At 41.2% G+C, this 21,863-nt stretch overlaps 1 protein-coding gene across 3 annotated transcripts in view; it reads left to right on the plus strand.

Annotated features, from left to right (window-relative positions):
- PTPN22 (protein tyrosine phosphatase non-receptor type 22) overlaps window positions 1-21,863 on the plus strand; it is a 181,579-nt gene that overhangs the window by 60,441 nt on the left and 99,275 nt on the right. For all 3 annotated transcript variants that reach the window (XM_044283477.1, XM_044283479.1, XM_044283478.1), the window contains exon 2: window positions 18,213-18,321. In XM_044283477.1, the coding sequence (XP_044139412.1) occupies window positions 18,213-18,321 (109 nt within the window). The remainder of the gene's footprint in view (window positions 1-18,212; window positions 18,322-21,863) is intronic.

Genomic DNA, 21,863 nt, shown 5'->3' on the forward strand with positions numbered 1-21,863 from the left:
TATTCCATCCGGTTTGCGTTTAGTTGGACCATCATTTATTTTTCAACAGGACAATGACCCAAACACACCTCCAGGCTGTGTAAGGGCTATTTGACCATGAAGGAGAGTGATGGGGTGCTGCGCCAGATGACCTGGCCTCCACAGTCACCGGACATGAACCCAATCGAGATGGTTTGGGGTGAGCTGGACCACAGAGTGAAGGCAAAAGGGACAACAAGTGCTAAGCATCTCTCGGAACTCCTTCAAGACTGTTGGAAGACCATTTCAGGTGACTACCTCTTGAAGCTCATCAAGAAAATGCCAAGAGTGTGCAAAGCAGTAATCAATGCAAAAGGTGGCCACTTTGAAGAACCTAGAATATGACATATTTTCAGTTGTTTCACACTTTTTTGTTATGTATATAATTCCACATGTGTTAATTCATAGTTTTGATGCCTTCAGTGTGAATCTACAATTTTCATAGTCATGAAAATAAAGAAAACTCTTTGAATGAGAAGGTGTGTCCAAACTTGGTCTGTACTGTATATAAAAAAGGACATATATATGTGTGTATGTATGTATGTGTGTATGTTCCGCAAAAACTAAAAAATGCAACCATCCATTTCAACGACTCTTGGTATACACATCCCTTGCTACTAGGAAAGAAATCTTGTGGGGGGTCTCAGCTCTCTACGACGTACCGTTCCTGATATATTCCCAAAAAATAACCTGCATTAGCCAATACAAGCCTCTAAGTCTTTCTCTTCATATCCCAACTGCCATACACATGGTCACATGTCCCTTATCAGCCAATAGAAGCTCGCAAGCCCTTACTCTCCACATACACACAGCTTTACTCCAGGTTTCCATAACAACCCAGCCAACCCAAGTCACACAACACATAGGGCACAACTACGCTGCTACATGCATCCATCTTGGATGGATTTTTTTGTGACTGTCGTGTCGCAGTGCGACACCATAGCCTATCATTATAAAAATTGTTGAGACAAAATGTTGCACAACACATGTCCTCCTGAAGTCCTAGCCTTAAAGGGGCAGGGCCCTGTGGATGTCACTGTTAAAGGGGCGGGCATCATGTAGGTCACTGTTAAAGGGGCGAGCACTGTTGAGCTCACTGTTAAAGGGGCGGGCAATGTGGAGGTCACTGTTAAAGGGGCGGGCACTGTGGAGGTCACTGTTAAAGGGGCGGGCACTGGGGAGGTCACTGTTAAAGGGGCAGACACTGTGGAGGTCACTGTTAAAAGGGCGGGCACTGTGGAGGTCACTGTTAGGCCTCATGCACACAGCCATTGTTTTGGTCCGCATCCGAGCCGCCGTTTTTGCGGCTTGGGTGCGGACCCATTCACTTCAATGGGGCCGCAAAAGATGCGGACAGCACTCCGTGTGCTGTCCACATCCGTTACTCCGTTCACTCAGGGCAAAAAAATAAAAAAAATATCTGCAGTGTCAATGAACGTTATGCTAATTTTAAATTTGCAGAATGTAAATGAATGCTGTGGATATCACCATACATTTACTCTTTGCAATGCATCAGGTAAAGTACAGTCTGAACGTGGGTCAACCGTTCCATACTTACTGCATCATTTGAGTAGAGGACTGTAGATCTGCAGTTAGCTGGAACTCACAGCATCATACAGCGACCCTCTGATGCACTGAGTTTGTCTCATATCAGCCACTGTCCGTCAGGGAGATGAGGTTGTGACTAGTAATCAGCGGCATAGGCAATATTTGAATTTGAGATATTTTGCAAATTTTTGCCCGATTTTTCGCCATAAATTCGCAAATTCGAGGATTTGTGATCTCCAGTCATTATTTTCTTGATTGTGAAAACCAGCAATGTAATATATTTGCGATAAAAATTTGCAATTAGAATATTCGCGATCAACAAAAAGGAGTAGGCAGCTTTCCTATTGGTTGCTAGGGCTGTTGCTAAGTGCCGATATTCAAGATAAATTTGCAATAAATTTGCGATAAATTCACTATTATAATATTCGCGATCAACACTATTCGCGAATGCAAATATATAGCACTATATTATAAATATTCGCGAATTCTCGAAGTAGCCATATTCGCGATTAAAATTCGTGATTCGAATATTCGCCGTCAACACTAGTCGTGACACGGACGTTTTTTCCTAAGCAACATAGTGCCATGTGAAACCAGACACAGGCTTATTACACAGGACAAAGGGGTGGGCGAAATCTAACTCGGGAGCACGCAGTTTATTTAGAAAACCAAATTATCTCTTTACTTTTTTTTTTGTTCTGCACTACTGTACATCTAGATGCCTGGTAAAACAATGCTGAAGCTGAGGGCGAGGAGAAGGGAGACATAGGAGGAAATTTATCAAGCCCGCACTTTCTGGATGTGCACATCTTCAGAAAGTCCTTGCTTTTAGCTGGTATAGATTTCATTCATCATTTACTGTATGTTAGAAAACTGGCGTAAATGATGTTAAAGGGAGTCTTTCACCGAATATGACCATTACAGACCACTCAGATCAGGTTCTCCATTACTTTCCCAAGATTACTATGGTACCTTTCATATTGGAGTCCATCGCCGATTTGCTCCAAAAAACACTTTTATACCATATGGTAATTAGGTTCTGAAGTTGCCCAGGGGCGGCGTTCATGCGGCTGGTGCCCATGCCCCTCGGCGCTTTGCTTACCAAACCCCTCCTCTTTCACCCCTCTGGCCCGCCCTTGTTTAGTCTGATTACCTCCTCCTCTCTGCCTGAAATCCCGCGTCCTCGCCGCTCCACACATTCCTGGCACGTGCGCACTGCATTGCCCATTATAGGCAGAGGAACAGGGACTTTGAATGCGCATGCGCCAGCCTGCGCAACCCAATCCAGCCGGCTGAGGCACAGGATTTCAGACAGAGAGGAGGAGGTAATCAGATTAAACAAGGGCAGGCCAGAGGGGTGATAGAGGAGGGGTTTGGTAAGCAAAGTGCCGAGGGGCCTGGGCACCAGCCGCATGAACGCCGCCCCTGGGCACCTTCAGAACCTAATTACCATATGGTATAAAAGTGTTTTTTGGAGCAAATCGGCGATGGACTCCAATATGGTAGGTACCATAGTAATCTGGGGAAAGTAATGGAGAACCTGATCTGAGTGGTCTCTAATGGTCATATTCGGTGAAAGACTCCCTTTAAATCCTACCCACACCATGCCCCATTTTCGGAAAGTGTTAAGGGCAGCATAAAATTGCCATGTGCGCAAAAAACATTTTCACGAACTGGTATTTAAAAGTTTACTGACATAGAAGGTTGATACATTTCCCCATTAGTGCCTAGTATGGGGGAAGTCTCATGCCATGGACTGCCAGTTTTTCCTGGGAAAGGGAGGAAGCATATGCCTCCTCATTATTGCCATTTGTAAAGAAGCCAATTCTGATACCATTTTATCAGGAGATTACACAATTTCCCAGTATAATTACAGTAGCTTCAATAAGAGGTTAGTTACCATCACATTGTGGGACCTCTGTGGTTTTGATCTGAAGAGCATCCTCTTTCAATTCTTATTTAAAGGGGTTATCCTATGATTATTGTAAAAATAATAATCAGACATCACCTAGTACATGGCAATCTCTTTCTAAAAAGCGAGAACCAGCCCTGTACCTCACATGGATCCAGAGACCTCCAAATGTATTGCTCTGCTACATATACATGAAGCTGAAAGCTCAAGGGGCGTGTCTTTTCTGCTGAGCTCTCTACCTATCACAGATCAGGAGGTAGTTGAAGGATGAAACTGAGCATGTGCGGTCTTCTCAGTGAGATGGACAAAGAAATTTAAAAAAGAACAAACAGCAGGTGGTGCTATACAGATACATTTTATTGAATAACTATATAAATGGCTATACACATTTTTCAATTACATGCAATTACAAAAGTATTTACATATTAGGTGCTGGTTTGAAAACTGTAGAATATTTTTTGTGGGACAACCCCCTTTATGATAAACATCCATGTGCAGTCTGTGTCTCTTGAGTCTTGTGGTCTGTGTGAAAGATCAACAGTGACCAAATGACTAGACTATAACAGTTCATTCTCTCAATGAGCCTTTAACATTCAGTGGGACGATAAATTCATTGCTCTGCCTGATACCTACATGCAGTTTATGTGTAGAAAGGGAAAGCTACAAATACGGTACACACCATTTCTTGTACTTTGGAACCTACTGAGAATGTGAAATGTATCCTGATGTGTGGGATGATGTGGTAAATAAAGAAAACCCCAAAACTTCAGGGTTTATACGAGTTGAAAAGATGCTACAGTTGTGGTAAGACACTAGTTGATATCACAATTGATCACTGATGATTCAGTTATTCCACTAGAACTTTATATTATGTATCTGTTTGATGACAACAATGTTTTGCATCATTGTGTGGAATATCTTTTGACACATATAAATTCCATTCATATGGGTCCCCCTCAAACGGAATCCTACCAACGTACCATTTGGGTTAGCACAAATGAACACTTACCCTTCCTAGTAGCATTCTGTTTGTTTTGACAGTATCTAATCTCAGCCGTCAAACTAAACTTGTGACTCCCATATGAATAACAGAATCTAGGCTAAGTTACTCATGGTACAGGAATCACAAATAGATTTTAATCATAAGCTTGTGAGCTTTCAACAGGAGCTTGTAAGGAGGGTTAGACTTACCTCCCCATAATAACGAGACTCTTTCACATTGCTTCTCCTTTGCTAACACTGAAATGCAATCTAGTGTATAAGAGCTTATACCTTAATGTTGTCTGTTGCTGCTCAGTAGCTTTGCTGTGGCAGAGATCAGAAGGCTATAAGGGAGTATATTATAGGAAGTGAGTCAGTGTGTGGCTGAAGCCATGTGTATTGCAGTGGGAGATTGCTCTAGTCGAATGAGTGGAGTAGGCCTGGTTTCAAGGTCAGAGTGTTGTCACAGATAGAGGCTTAAAGGGAACCTGTCACCAGTTTTATGGTGTCATAACTAAGGGCAACATAAATAAGTGATTGATTCTCTTAGCAAAATGCTGGGTCACTTTCTTTAACCACTTCCCATCTGGGCCATTTGCCCCCTTCCTGACCAGGCCTAATTTTGCAAAACTGACATATCTCACTTCATGTGGTAATAACTTTGGAACGCCTTTATTTATCCAAGTCATTCAGAGATTGTTTTCTCGTGACACATTGTACTTCATGATCGTCATAAATTTGAGTCAAAATATTTCACCTTTATTTATGAAAACATCCCAAATTTACCCAAAAATGTGAAAAATTCGCAATTTTCTAAATTTCAATTTCTCTGCTTTTAAAACAGAAAGTGATACCTCATAAAATATTTATTATTTAACCCCTTCCCGACCGCAATCTGTATATATACGTGATAGCTGCACATACCCCGTGCAGCTACCACGTATATAAACGTTCTGGCAGCTCTTTAATCCAAGCGCTGCAAAATGCTTGGATTAAAGCTTCTGCCCCTGCCCTGTATGCTGTCACGGACAGCATACAGTGCAGTAATGCCGGCAAGGGACCAATCAGAGTGGCCCCTTGCCGGCAATCAATCCGATTGGTTAGTCTGTGCAGACTAACCAATCGGATCGCGGCAGTGTTAAAATGCCGGTTTCAGGCTCTGATCTGCGCTCTGCAGATCAGAGCCTGAAAGCAGTGTCCTCGCAGCCCCCCCCCCCCCATCTGTGCAACGCCCCCCCCGCCCCGATCTGTGCGTGCAGACACCAAATCCCCCCCCGCTCCGATCTGTGCTTGCCTATCTGTGCCCCCTCCGTCTGTTCCTAGTGCTGCGGCGCTGCCCCCTCCTTGAGTCCGCCCCCTGCTGCCGTGACATACCTCCCCCCTCCCATTCCAGCGCTGACCCCCGTCTGCCCCCCCTGCTGTTTGATGGTGGCGGCTCCATTCCTGAGCCGCCGCCATCATCAGAGTGTCAGCTCTATGCTGACACTCTGCTGTAAATTCTGTAACCCTATAGATGCCGCGACAGTGGCATCCATGGGGTTAATAGAGGGAGGGGGCTCCCTCTCTCCACCATCGGGGCTGCTGCGCTGCGATGGCAGCCTCGATGGTTGCCCTGGCAACCGGACGCTTTGCAAAAGCGTCCGCTGTTGCCACCTACAGGGCATCTGAATGTATTACACTTTGCAATGCAAGAGAATTGCAAAGTATAGTACAGCCATCAGCCCCACTGGATCTTCATGATCCAAGAGGGACTTGATAAAAAAAAAAAAATGTGAAAAAAAATAAAAGTAAAAATAAATAAATAAAAATGTAAAATTAAAAAAAAATTGCCTGTTCCTATAAAAAATTAAAAATTAAAAAACTACACATATTAGGTATCACCGCGTCCGTAACGACCGTCTCTATAAAGATATCACATGATAGACCCCGTCCGATAAACACCATAAAAAAATAAAAATAAAAACTGTGTAAAAAAAAAGCCATTTTTGTCACCTTACATCACAAAAAGTGCAACAGCAAGCGATCAAAAAGGCGTATGACCCCCAAAATAGTACCAATCAAACCGTCACCTCGTCCCGGAAAAAATGATACCCTATTTAAGACAATCGCCCAAAAAATAAAAAAGCTATCGCTCTCAGACTATAGAGACACTAAAACATCATTTTTTGGGTTTCAGAAATGCTATTATTGTGTAAAACTTAAATAAATAAGAAAAAGTATACATATTAGGTATTGCCACGTCCGTAACGATCTTCTCTATAAAACTATCACATAACCTAACTCCTCAGATGAACGCTGTAAAAATAAATAAATGAAAACTGTTCCAAAACAGCCAATTTTTGGGTCACCTTGCCCTATAAAGTGTAATAATGAATGATCAAAAAATCCTATGTACCCAAAAATGGTACCAATATAAACCTCCACACTTTCTGCAAAAAACGAGCCCCTGCACAAGACGATCGGCAGAAAAATAAAAAACATATGGCGTTCAGAAAACCAATCCAGCACAATCTGCCTTCCAAAAACCGTGCGGCAGTCCTTTCCTTCTGCGCCCTGCCGTGTGCCCGTACAGCAGTTTACGACCACATGTGGGGTGTTTCTGTAAACCGCGGAATCAGGGTAATAAATATTGAGTTTTGTTTGGCTGTTAACCCTCAATGTGTTAAAGAAAAATTTTTTAGAAAATGGAAAATCTGTCAAAAATGTGAAATTTAGAAATTTCATCTCCATTTTCCTTTAATTCTTGTGGAACGCCTAAAGGGTTAACAAAGTTTGTAAAATCAGTTTTGAGTAACCTGAGGGGTGTAGTTTCTACAATGGGGTCATTTATGGGGGGTTTCCACTATGTAAGCCCCACAAAGTGACTTCAGACCTGAACTGGTCCTTAAAAAGTGGGTTTTGGAAATTTTCTTAAAAAATTTAAGAATTGCTTCTAAACTTCTAAGCCTTCTAACGTCCTAAAATAATAAAATTACATTTCAAAAATGATGCCAACATAAAGTAGACATATGGGGAATGTTAAGTAATAAATATTTTATTAGGTATGACTTTCTGTTTTAGAAGCAGAGAAATTGAAATTTGGAAAATTGTGAATTTTTCTAAATTTTGGGTAAATTTGGGATTTTTTCATAAATAAAGGTGAAATATATTGACTCAAATATATGACTATCATGAAGTACAATGTGTCACGAGAAAACAATCTCAGAATGGCGTGGATAAGTAAAAGTGTTCCAAAGCTATTACCACATAAAGTGACACATGTCAGATTTGTAAATTTTGACCTGGACACTGGGGCATCAATGACCCTTGGTCATGAAAGGGTTAACATTCCTCATATGTCTACTTTATGTTGGCATCATTTTGGAAATGTCATTTTATTTTTTTAGGACGTTAGAAGGCTTTTAAGAAAATTGCCAAAACCCACTTTATAAGGACCAGTTCAGGTCTGAAGTCACTTTGTGGGGCCTACATAGTGGATACCCCCATAAATGACCCCATTGTAGAAACTACACCCCTCAAGTTACTCAAAACTGATTTTACAAACTTTGTTAACCCTTTATGCGTTCCACAAGAATTAAAGGAAAATGGAGATCAAATTTTTAAATTTCACTTTTTGGGCAGATTTTCCATTTTAATCCAATTTTTTCTTTAACACATCGATGGTTAACAGCCAAACAAAACTCAATATTTATTACCCAGATTCTGCGGTTTACAGAAACACCCCACATGTGGTCGTAAACTGCTGTATGGGCACACGGCAGGGCGCAGAAGAAAAGGAACTCCACATGGTTTTCAGATGCCATGTCCCATTTGAAGCCCCCTGATGCACCCTTACAGTAGAAACTCCCAAGAAGTGACCCCATTTTGGAAATTAGGGGATAAGGTGCCAGTTTTATTAGTACTATTTTTGGGTACATATGATTTTTTGATCATTCATTATAACACTTTATGGGGCAAGGTGACCAAAAAATTGGTTGTTTTAGCACAGTTTCTATTTATTTATTTATTTTTACAGCATTCACCTGAGGGGTTCAGTCAAGTGACATTTTTATAGAGCAGATTGTTACGGACGTGGCGATACCTAATATGTATACTTTTTCTCATTTATTAAAGTTTTACACAATAATAGCATTTTTGAAACAAAAAAATTATGTTTTAATGTGTCCATGTTCTGATAGCTATAGTTTTTTTATTTTTTGGAAGATTTTCTTATGTAGGGGCTAATTTTTTGCGGGATGAGGTGACGGTTTTATTGGTACCATTTTGTGGGACATACGCATTTTTGATCACTTAGTGTTGCACCTTTTGTGATGCAAGGTGACAAAAATTGCTTGTTTTGACACCGTTTTTTGGGGGGGGTTTTACGGTGTTCACCCGAGGGGTTAGCTCATGTGTGATATTTTTATAGAGCTGTTTTTTACGGACGTGGCAATACCAAATATGTCTATTTTATTTTATTTTTTAAATTTTTTTTTTTTTTTTTTATTCCTTACTTGGGGACCTTTTTTTTTTTACATGTGAAACTTTTTTTTATTTTATTTTTTTCAACCCTTTATTTTATTTTTATTTTTTTTTACACTTTTCGTCCCCCATAAGGTCATACAAGACCTCTGGGGGACATTTGCTTCACTTTTTCACCCCCCAGAGAGGCTGTACAGCGTGATTCTGCACTGTACAGCCTCAGAGCAGGGCTGATCGAGGTCTGTGAGAGACCTCACACAGCTCCTGCAGCTCCGGTCCCGGCGGTCACATGACCGCTGGGCCGGAACAGGAAGCGCACAGCGCTTCCTACTCTGCAGACAAAGCGCTCGGTGAGCGCTGTGTCTGCAGCGATCTAGAAGGCAGGGACACCTGGGAACTGTCCCTGCCTTATCTCTGGGTTGCCCTGCTGTCACTGACAGCGGGCAACCCGATCAGCAGCTGCACGATTAGCGTGCAGCTGCAGTTTCTGAAAGGACGTTTTAAAACGTGCTTTCAGAAATAGAGGTCCACCCATAGGACGTTTATATCCTATGGGCGGACTTAAAGCGGTTAATTGACCCAGTCAATCTGCCAACATCTTGTATTGAAAAGCTCCAGCTGATAATGATGAGTCATGAATATTTATGAGCTCCTGACTCTCCCCGCCTACCTGCTGCTGATTGACAGTTATTTTTCATATGAATCAGCAGCAGGTGGGCAGGGGAGTGGCTATAGCTGTTAATTAAATAAACGCTGGACTCAATGACATCACGCTGGACTCAAATCAGCTCATTAGCATGCGGCATGTGGCATCTTTGTGTGTATATTATGAGGTAACCATCTAACACATCAGTAAGTGAATACATCTAAGGTACTTTTTAGTAGTTAATGAGTGTATATAATTAGTTACATTGTAATCAAATATCCACATGACAGGTTGCCTTTAAGAACTGAGAAAGACATTGGGCCAGATTTATCATTGCTCTGACAGCTCACTCCACTTTAACATATGGCTAAAGTCAGTTTTAGCCAAGTCAGATTTATGATCGGCCCTTTAAGACTGTAATAAATGTGGTTTGACGGTAGCAGTTTATCCATCAGTAAGCAGCTTTACAAAAGTCGCACGTTTTTATGAAAAAGTTGCATGTTCTATTAAAAAGTCTCATAAGATAAGCGTGGTCCTCACTGGAGTGAAATTGTGACTTTTTTGTGACTTTTTTGCGACTTTTTAAATAGTCCCAATAGTAAATGTGTCTAGAGATTCTGTTACATAAGAAAACACGCCCACTTTCAGAAAACTGGCGAACATAGTGCAGAGCAGAAAAAAGTCTCAAATTTGTGCGCAGTTTTAGCTTTTGGGACTTTTTGGGGGACTTTTTCACTCCATTATTCTGACCTGAGCTAATGATAAATCTGGGCCATTGTGTCTGTGAGACTTTATGGGCTGTTTGTGATTTCGACCCTGAGGCAAAGCCAGATCCAAGTTGGTGTGTGCTGTTTAAGGCCCCATGCACACGGCCGTGTTTCACAGCCGTGTGCGGGCCGTGGAACCGCGGCCTGGATCCCTCCTGAGAGCAGGAGCGCACGGCGTCACTGGTTGCTATGACGCCGTGCGCTCCCTGCTGCCCGCACAGTACAGTAATACACTGGTATAGATCATACCAGTGTATTACTGTATTGCGGCGGCAGCAGGGAGCGCACGGCGTCATAGCAACCAGTGACGCCGTGCGCTCCTGCTCTCAGGAGGGATCCAGGCCGCGGTTCCACGGCCCGCACACGGCTGTGAAACACGGCCGTGTGCATGGGGCCTAAGCCTGAGAGGAGACATAGCTGAATCAGTGGCAGCTGTGTGAGGGTTCAGTCATGAGCTTCCAGTGGAAGTTTTAAAACTGGCTACTGAGGAGTAGCCTCTTTGTTCCAGTCTTGTAAAGTAAGTGGACTGGTGTGGTGAAGAGGTCAGTGTTTGGACAGGGCTGGCCTCTCTGGTGGCCAGGACCACGGGAAACCTCATAGGCTGGCTCTTTTTCCTATAGTGTGCATGTATGACCGTTGCTGATGGATTGCAGGGTGGTTGTAATCCCTGGAAATGAGCAGTGTATAATGTCATGGAAAAATGAATCCAGCCAGCAAATGAAGCAATATGGACAATCATAATACAATAATAAGTGCCTTGTATTAACTTTGTCTACATGATAAATGCCATTTACTAAAGTGAGCTCGCGAGACTTCCTGTAAACGCACGCTCACAGGAGCGCGCGTTCACAGGATCACAAGGTAAACGAGTTGATCTACAGCATGCCAGCAGCGATCATTCGCTGGCAGGCTGTAAATGCGATTTTTTTTTAAACCCCAAAAAGGTATATTAGACGCTGTTTTGTTAACAGCGTCTAATATACCTGCTACCTGGTCCTCTGGTGGTCCCTTTTTCTTGGATCGACCATCAGAGGACACAGGCAGCTCTGTAAGTAGCACCAATCACCACACTACACTACACCCCCCTGTCACTTATTAACCCCTTATTAACCCCTGATCACCCCATATAGACTTCCTGATCACCCCCCTGTCATTGATCACACCCTATAAGGCTCCATTCAGACAGCCGTATGTGTTTTGCGGATCCGCGGATCCGCAAAACATGGACACCGGCAATGTGCTTTCCGCATTTTGCGGATCCGCACATTGCCAGAGCTATATAGAAAATGCCTTTTCTTGTCCGCAATTGAGGACAAGAATAGGACATGTTCTATAGGCTCTACAAAAAACGCAGTGTTCACCCGATCAAGCCTGATCTTGTGCGCACACTTGCGTTCAATCCGCCCCACCGCAGTGACAGAATTCTTTTTCTTTCTGATCACTGCAAAAACACAGTTAAATCTCTGCGGCACTATAAAGATCACTTTTGAGGGGCATGGTGAGTTCATAGAAAAAAAAAAATTTGGCACAAGATAGCGAAAATTGATTATTTTTTTAGTTTTTTCTTACAAAGTCTCATATTCCACTAACTTGTAACAAAAAATTAAAATCTCACATGAACTCACCATACCCCTCACAGAATCCCAATGCGTAAATTTTTTTAGACATTTATATTCCAGACTTCTTCTCACGCTTTAGGTCCCCTAAAATGCCAGGGCAGTATAAGTACCCCACATGTGACCCCATTTTTGAAAGAAGACACCCCAAGGTATTTCGTGAGGGGCATGGCGAGTTCATGTAAAATTTTATTTTTTGTCACAAGTTAGTGGAATATGAGACTTTATAAGAAAAAAAATATATATATATTATTTTCCGCTAACTTGTGACAAAAAATAAAAACTTCCATGAACTCAGGTAAAAACTTCCATGCCCATCAGCGAATACCTTAGGGTGTGTCACGGCCATGGTTATGACCGTGACTCTTCAACCGCATGCGATTGTCAGCGGTTTTGTTTTGTTGTCAATCACAGGCGAGGGCAGTGGTATTTGCCTCACCTGTGGTTGCCGCTGACAACGCTATGTATGTGGCAGCTTTCCTGCTGTGCATGCGGTTGCACCTAGCAACCTCTATGTTAGGTGTGCGTGTATTGTGTTCACTGTGTTGTTTGTCTGTGTGCACTCTGTGTAGTGTGTTGTGTGCACTGACACTTTTCCTGCACTGTGGTTGCCCGTGGCAACGTTTGGCTGTCTGTACATGTGGTGGCAGTGTCCCGGCCTCCGGGCTATCTCCCAGGACACGGTTGCCACCCATGTCGTTGCCAGCAGCAACAACCACAGTGTGTTGGTACTGTTGGACACTTTTCCTTTAAGTGATGTTTCCCTTCTCTGGTGCTGGAAGGGTTAACTCCCTTCCCAGTCTGTGTGTGAGGCACTGGGTGTGGCCTCTTAGGCCTATAAAGCCTTTCACTTTACTATGGCTCAGGAGGTTGCTTCAGTCATGCTTTGCTGTAGCAGCCTCCTGTTATTTCCTTCTTCTTGTAAGGGCCACCCTTCCGGTCATAGGTTTAAGTTTGTGTGATGTTCAGTTTATGTTTTCCTTTACTATTCTGTGCAGCTATGGATCTGGGTTCCTGTGTGTGGATGTGTGTGTGCTGAGTTATATTTGTATTGTTTGTGGACTCCAGCTTGCCTGCACACAGACCCAGTCAGCAAGGCTGTGGCAGGTGGCTGGAACTAGTGCAGCACATGCCATATCAATAGGCCTGTTGATGTTCCCTTCTTCATGCTGCTTGGCCAGTGAGACTCCTGCTCCTCCGTGTCTAGGAGGAGTGGGTTGTCTTACTCTGTTCTCTAGTTCAGGGCCGACTTGAGGGCTTGTAGGGACTATAAGGTTCCAGCGTATGAGCCCTCCTACCATCAAGGTCGGCTCATACTGACAGGAGACAGGGTCATCGTTAGGGACGCAATAGGAGGTGACCTGCTCCCTAATTCTGTGGTCCTGGTCAAGTAGCGACCGGACATCCACCATCATCGCACGGCTGAGGATTTCCCCCATCCTCAGCCGTGACAGGGTGTCTACTTTCCGAAATGGGGTCATTTGTGGGGTGTTTCTACTGTCTGGGCATTGTAGAACCTCAGGAAACATGACAGGTTCTCAGAAAGTCAAAGTGCGTAAATAAAATTTTTTGCACTATAGTTGGTACATAGTTTGTAAACACTATAACTTTTACCCAAACCAATAAATATACACTTATTGCATTTTTTTTTTATCAAAGACATCTAGAACAATAAATTTAGAGAAAAATTTATATATAAATGTAGTTTTATTTTTAAAAAAATTACAACAGAAAGTGAAAAATGACTTTTTTTGCAAAATTTCGGTCAATTTCGATTAATATCAAAAAAAGTAAAAATGTCAGCAGCAATGAAATACCAACAAATGAAAGCTCTATTAGTGAGAAGAAAAGGAGGTAAAATTCATTTGGGTGGTAAGTTGCATGACCGTGAAAGTAGTGTAGTGCAGAATTGTAAAAAGTCGTCTGGTCATTAAGGGGGTTTAAGCTAGGGGAGCTGAGGTTGTTAATTTCCTGTTTCTTTATTTCTTTTGGGCTGTGTCGTTAACCTAGGTTTAACAGCTTTGCTAGGTTCTGTACACTGAAATCAGTGAATTCACCTTCTGCTACTTCATTGCTGCTGTGGGACAGCTAGCTAAAATTACTGAAGCTAATGTATCATAAAATTACTTATTATATAAATCAAGTTTTTTACATTAACCATTTATAAAACATGGTGTTTTTTATTTTCTATGTCATTATCTACATTAAAAAATTATCCTGAAATTCATTCCAACCTCTAAGCTTCACGATAAGCTGCAGGCACTCTTCCTGCACAAAGACTTCTGCACAGGTCGCAGAGTATGCCTAGAACAGTCTCCCACAGAAGTCAATGAGTTGTGAATCCTCAGGACTGCTTCTGTGCACTTGTGGCTAGATATGTGCAGGTCCGAAAATGTCCCAGGGCAGGGTGGCTGCAAGCAGGTCACAAATAAGTGTTGCAGAGGCAGTAGTTGTAACAACAGTGGCAACAACAGTCAACTTCACTGTGCAGAACAGCAGGATAACAGGGCAGCCATCTCAGGAGCGGTGTTCTGACCACTTAAAAATAGGCAACATCTTCTCAGATGAAAGGCACAGTTCTTTATCATTAACAATAGCCCAACGCACATGTATTACGGTGGCAAATTGCTGTGGTGTTCTAAGTGGCCATAAGAACAGCTGCCAGCACCCACGTGGTCTCCTTCCAGCTGTGGTCTCGACCAAAAATTGTCTTGATGCAGAGGCACAGTAATGCACATGGGTACATAACAATAACTCCCCAAGGCAAGATAGACAGCCCCTTGGTAATCTAACCACTGACCCACATGACTTACCATGCTAGGGGGCCACTACTATATAATTCCACATAAATCATGACATCTGGGATCTTATTTTACCCCAGCAGTATACTGGAAAGGGCGTAGCCAATATCAGAACACAATTAGGAAATGACCACTATACATAATAATCACTATTATAATAAAGCATATTACAGTGCTTAAACAACATTATTAAAGGGCATAGTGTAAGACACCATCTTTAGCAGCAGCAACTGGTCTTCTGATTTGGACTTGCAATGTGAAGACGACTCACCAATGGAGTTTGTGTTTATCAAGACACATTATCAGTATAAGACATACAACCAAATTAATGCAGACCCAACAATCTCCATAGGGGTCTCCTCTATGCCTTAAAGAGCCATCTCAAGACACCAGATTCTTATATCCATGGGATGTCTGTAAAGCAAAACACTGAACTGCTGTTAATGTAGAAAAATTAGGCAAGATGGCTGCCCCCATAATCATGTACAGCATATAAAATATATCATACTATAAAGCAGAATGAAAATGTTAAACTGTTTTGTTACCTGGTTTTAATTAGAGATGGAAATAAGGTGATACGTTCTTTTTTTAAATTGCCTTACCCCTTCAGATCATGTATAAAACTAGCCTTTGCTCTCGCTGGCTATCCTTTGTATATTAGGACTAACATGCTCAAAAAGGCTGCTACAGACTTCATTTTTATGTCTAACCTCTCTGTTTCCTTCCTTTGGACCCAATATTATGAGGGACCATTTCTCAAGGTCACTGGTATCCCTTCCCAATTACCATGCCATGCTGCCCACCCAACAGCTACTGGGAAGAGACCACGCTCTGTTTCTTGGTAGAAATTGCCCTCCTCCAAACTCCATGACATCATGCTGCGATGAAACTCCTTGGGTTTCTCCCACTACTGCCAATGCCCAATATTCTTTCCTCTTTTACCTTTTTGATTCCCTTTATGTATTTAAAAGTTGAGTCCTTAGACATTGTGAATTAACTAGAGGTAGTACTACCGAGATGTAGCAGTGGTTTTCTAAACCTCAGTGTCTAAAACTGAACTGAGAACCTTCTGTTATCAAAGCAACCATCTCTAGGTGACAAGTTCCACAGTTACAGTAAAACTGGTATCACTTCTGTTTCCATCAGGGTGATCAAGCATTAAATGAACCATGGTCTTTTGTAAGGCTGTTCAGTGGTGCATAAAATGTTATGAGATATGGTTTTGAGGATTTTCTGTTAAACTTGCAAGAAGGGATAATTAAGACTAACCCTCATTGTTTAATTGAAGAAATTCCACGATTTCTATAAATTTGATAAACAATTAAACCCTTCAGCCCAATTTTTGGCGTTTTTCATTTTTCACTCCTTTTCTTACCAGAGCCATAACTTTTGTATTTTTCCATTCACATAGCTGTTGATTTTTGTGGGGCAAGTTGTACTTTCTAATGGCTCCATTTAATATTGCATGCAATGTAGTATGAAGATGGAAAACATTACTAATGGGTGGAATTGGAAAAAAAATGCCATTCCACCACAGTTTTACTGGTTTTGCTTTTACAGTGTTCCCTATGTGGTAAAACTGACCTGTTCATTTCATTCTCTGGGTTAGTACGATTAGAGCAATACCACATTTACATCGTTTTTTTTTTTTTACTGGAATACTGGAAAAAATAAAAACTTTGGAAAAGAAAACATTTTCTCACCATATTCTGACTCCCATAACTTCTTATAGGTCCACCTACAGAGCTGGGTAAGGGTTCTTTATTTTTTTGCGTGGCAATCTGTATTTATATTGATTTTATTTTGGGGTGTGTACCACTGTTTCATCACTTTTTATTAATTTTTTGGGGAGTTAAAGCAACAAAAAAATGGCAAATTGGCCATTTAGACTTTTTTACATTACGCCATTTATCGTACATGATAAAAACAATTAGATTTTAATAATTCGGGCATTTTGGGATGCAACAATCTCTATGATGTTTATTTTTTTATTCTTTACTTTTATTTTAATTATGGAGAAAACTGGTGATTTGAATTTTTATATTTTCATTTTTTTATATTTTTTGTTATATTTTTAAAATCTTTTTTCTTTTCTTTTTTTTTTTTACTTTTTTTAAGTCCTCTTAGGGGACTTTAACAAGCAATTGTTAGATTGCTTGTATCACAGACTGCAATGATTTGCCACAGCAAACGGATGGCTTCCTCGATTCCAGCACTGGAAGCCATTAATATAAAATAAAAACATTAAAAAAATCTGCCTTGATTGTTCAGCGCCTGCTGGACAATGTCAGTATAGCACTGACATTAAAATGCAATGCACTATAGAAATTGTGCACTGTATTTTAGAAGCGATCAGAATTGATCGCCTGTTATAGTTCCCTTGTGGGACTATTAAATGGTTAAAAAGGTTAAAAGAAAATCCAATTACCGTAAAGGTGTTTCAATGGTTTTCAATGGGAAAAATTGCAAAAATAAAACCTCCCCCACATGTTTGGTATCACCACGTCCAAAATATACAAATATTATGTAAATTATCCTTTATGGTGAACACTGTAAAAAAAAAAAAAAAAAAAAAAAACATCCCAGAATTGCTACTTTTTGCTTAGTTCCACCCAAAAAAATTAATAAAAATAAATTAAGATCTTTAAGAAGGGTTATTTACTTCAGGATGATACTAATGAAAATTACAAATCATCCTGCAAAAATAAAGCCCCCACATAGCTCAGTAGAAACACAATTTAAAAAGTTATGGCTCTATGGATGCGGCAATTTTCTTCTTTTAAAAAAAGGGGTTTTTATTGTGCAAAAGTAAACTAGTAAATGTATTTTGCATTGCTGTAATTGTACTGACCCAGAAAATAAAGTTATCATGTTATTTATGCCGAAAAATGAACACCCGCAAAATTTATAATGTAAAAACTCAGTGGCAGTATTGCTCTTTTTTTCCCATCTCCCTCCTAGAAAAAGTTAATAAAGGTTAATCATTATGTAATGTGTAGCCCTAAATGGTGCCATTAAAAACTTAAATTTTCTCCTCAAAACACAAGCTCTAATACGGCTACAAAGATGGAAAATAAAAAAAAACGTATACCTTTTGGAAGGCGACGAAAAAAACAAAAAAAAACCACTTGGTCAGTAAGGCCCAAAACAAGCGGGTCATTAAAAGGGTTTACTTATATAAATAACAGACAGGGTTGAAAAAGAGTCACACTTCCATAATGGAAGCGCTCACTAGTATTTGTTTTATAAGACACACAGACATTTTCCCCCCACTTTTGGTGCGTCTAAAGCAAACAATTAGTATTTACTTTTACATTTTTTTAAATTCACTTTCTTTTTCTCTGTCTGGAATAAGAAAGGATAAAGCAATAATTGTTCCTTCTTCTAAATTAGTTAATACTACAATAAATGATCTTGGTAATAGTCAAATCAAATAATGGTATCCTTTTAATCACACAATAGAATCTGAAACGACAATCTGCAAAGTATAAGACTGATAACAACTACACTACAGTGGCAGCAGAAAGACCAGAGAACTTCAAGAAGAATCGATACAAAGACATCTTCCCGTGTAAGTAATACACCACAACGGTTCATTTTTTTATATTATTTTGTATTGTAATGTAATCAAATATACTATCAATAAGATCAAAACTTTGCTAGTGTTATAAAACACGGTGGATTCACCACAAATTTGTGATAGCAAATCGTACCCTAAAATCTGTCACCATGAAATTCCAGGGACCATCTCTGCCATTCCATCTCCAACTCCTTCTCCTTATTGACAGGGACGATGACTAGGCAGGAACCTAGCCCGGTCAATCAAGAAGGAGAGAGAGGGGCTGGCAGAATAAGCAGTGGGAAAAAGGGTGCACAGAGTGGTTTGGGTCTGCCCTTGGTGCACTTAACTGCTCCTCTGCATATGGATTAGGGCGCATTCAGTCGACTGTAGTGTTTCGCAAATTGCAAATTGCAATTTGCGGACCGCACATGGCCGCAACCATAATAGAAAATGCCTATTCTTGTCCGCGATTGCGGATAAGAATAGGACATGCTCTATCTTTTTTACGGAGCCGCGGAACGGAACCACGAATGCAGACAGCACACAGTGTGCTGTCCGCATCTTTTGTGGCCTCATAGAAATTGCAGGACGGATGGGAACTTATTCATACAGAGGTCTGAATGAGCCCTTAAAACTATTTTTTCTGGAGAATGAAGCAATGGATCCCTAAGTGAAGGGTATCATTACATTCAGCTGAGCTAGCCCTACCGATTTAACGCAGAATTTCCTGGTAATTAGAGATTTCCTTCACTAACAATACTTATCCGCTTCCACAGTTGAGTGTGCATGCTATTTTTGCAATTCCATAGAAGTCATGTGCAGCGAGATTCCCAGCAATGAGACCTTTGTCCCCTATCCTATAGACAGAAGATAAGTATTGTTAGCGGGAAAACCCCTGAAGGAAAGCTCCAGGTTCTGGATGTACAGGTCCTTCTAAAAAAATTAGCATATTATGATAAAGTTCATTATTTTCTGTAATGTACTGATAAACATTAGACTTTCATATTTTTTAGATTCATTACACACCAACTGAAGTAGTTCAAGCCTTTTATTGTTTTAATATTAATGATTTTGGCATACAGCTCATGAAAACCCAAATTTCCTATCAAAAAAAATTAGCATATTTCATCCGACCAATAAAAGAAAAGTGTTTTTAATACAAAAAAAGTCAACCTTCAAATAATTATGTTCAGTTATGCACTCAATACTTGGTCGGGAATCCTTTTGCAGAAATGACTGCTTCAATGCGGCGTGGCATGGAGGCAATCAGCCTGTGGCACTGCTGAGGTGTTATGGAGGCCCAGGATGCTTCGATAGCGGCCTTAAGCTCATCCAGAGTGTTGGGTCTTGCGTCTCTCAACTTTCTCTTCCCAATATCCCACAGATTCTCTATGGGGTTCAGGTCAGGAGAGTTGGCAGGCCAATTGAGCACAGTAATACCATGGTCAGTAAACCATTTACCAGTGGTTTTGGCACTGTGAGCAGGTGCCAAGTCGTGCTGAAAAATGAAATCTTCATCTCCATAAAGCTTTTCAGCAGATGGAAGCATGAAGTGCTCCAAAATCTCCTGATAGCTAGCTGCATTGACCCTGCCCTTGATAAAACACAGTGGACCAACACCAGCAGCTGACATGGCACCCCAGACCATCACTGACTGTGGGTACTTGACACTGGACTTCAGGCATTTCAGGAATTCCCTCTCCCCAGTCTTCCTCCAGACTCGGGCACCTTGATTTCCGAATGACATGCAAAATTTGCTTTCATCCGAAAAAAGTACTTTGGACCACTGAGCAACAGTCCAGTGCTGCTTCTCTGTAGCCCAGGTCAGGCGCTTCTGCCGCGGTTTCTGGTTCAAAAGTGGCTTGACCTGGGGAATGCGGCACCTGCTGCCCATTTCCTGCACACGCCTGTACACGCTGGAATCGGTCCTTCTCCACAATCTTCCTCAGGGTCCGGTCACCTCTTCTCGTTGTGCAGCGTTTCCTGCCACACTTTTTCCTTCCCACAGACTTCCCACTGAGGTGCCTTGATACAGCCCTCTGGGAACAGCCTATTCGTTCAGACATTTCTTTCTGTGTCTTACCCTCTTGCTTGAGGGTGTCAATGATGGCCTTCTGGACAGCAGTCAGGTCGGCAGTCTTACCCATGATTGCGGTTTTGAGTAATGAACCAGGCTGGGAGTTTTTAAAAGCCTCAGGAATCTTTTGCAGGTGCTTATAGTTAATTAGTTGATTCAGATGATTAGGTTAATAGCTCGTTTAGAGAACCTTTTCATGATATGCAAATTTTTTGAGATAGGAATTTTGGGTTTTCATGAGCTGTATGCCAAAATCATCAATATTAAAACAATAAAAGGCTTGAACTACTTCAGTTGGTGTGTAATGAATCTAAAAAATATGAAAGTCTAATGTTTATCAGTACATTACAGAAAATAATGAACTTTATCACAATATGCTAATTTTTTTAGAAGGACCTGTATATCCACCAAAGGCATAAAAGAGCAACCTACACTTTTCTTCACTCTCCCTGGGCGGTGACAGCAGGCAGCAAATATTTTATGTTTTAGCTCAATACGTTTGCAGGGAATATGAAGCTTTGTATCAGAAAAGATAAAGCTCTGACCACGAAAGTTATATTACTCATCCTAGATTTTGGGACTTAGGCCCCTTTCACACGAGCGAGGTTTCCACACGGGTGCAATGCGTGAGGTGAACGGATTCCACCCGCACTGAATCCGGACCCATTCATTTCTATGGGGCTGTGTACATGAGCAGTGATTTTCACACATCACTTGTTTGTTGCGTGAAAATCGCAGCATGTTCTATATTCTGCGTTTTTCACGCGCAGGCCCCATGAAAGTGAATGAGGCTGCGTGAAATTCGCAAGCATCCGCAAGCAAGTGCGGATGCGGTGCGATTTTGACGCACGGTTGCTAGGAGACAATCGGGATGGGAACCCGATCATTCTTATTTTCCCTTATAACATGGTTATAAGGGAAAATAATAGCATTCTGAATACAGAATGCATAGTACAATAGGGCTGGAGGAGTTAAAAATAAATAAAAAATAATATAACTCACCTTAATCCACTTGATCGTGCAGCCTGGCTGCTCTTCTGTCTTCATATTTGCTGTGCACAGGAAAAGGACCTTTGATGATGTCACTGCGCTCATCACATGGTCAGTCACATGACCCATCACCATGGTAAAAGATCATGTGATGGACCATGTGATGAGCGCAGTGATGTCATCAAAGGTCCAATTCCTCAAAGAAGAAGACAGAAGAGATGCCGGCTGCACGATCAAGTGGATTAAGGTGAGTTTAATTCTTTTTTATTTTTTTAACCCCTCCAGCTCTATTGTACTATGCATTCTGTATTAAGAATGCTATTATTTTCCCTTATAACCATGTTATAAGGGAAAATAATAAAATCTACACAACACCTAACCCAAACCCGAACTTCTGTGAAGAAGTCCGGGTTCAGGTCTGGGTACCAAACATGCCGATTTTTCTCACGCGCGTGCAGAACGCATTACAATGTTTTGCACCCCC

The sequence above is a fragment of the Bufo gargarizans genome, chromosome 3, assembly GCF_014858855.1.
Source record: "Bufo gargarizans isolate SCDJY-AF-19 chromosome 3, ASM1485885v1, whole genome shotgun sequence".
Classification (NCBI taxonomy): Eukaryota; Metazoa; Chordata; class Amphibia; order Anura; family Bufonidae; genus Bufo; species Bufo gargarizans.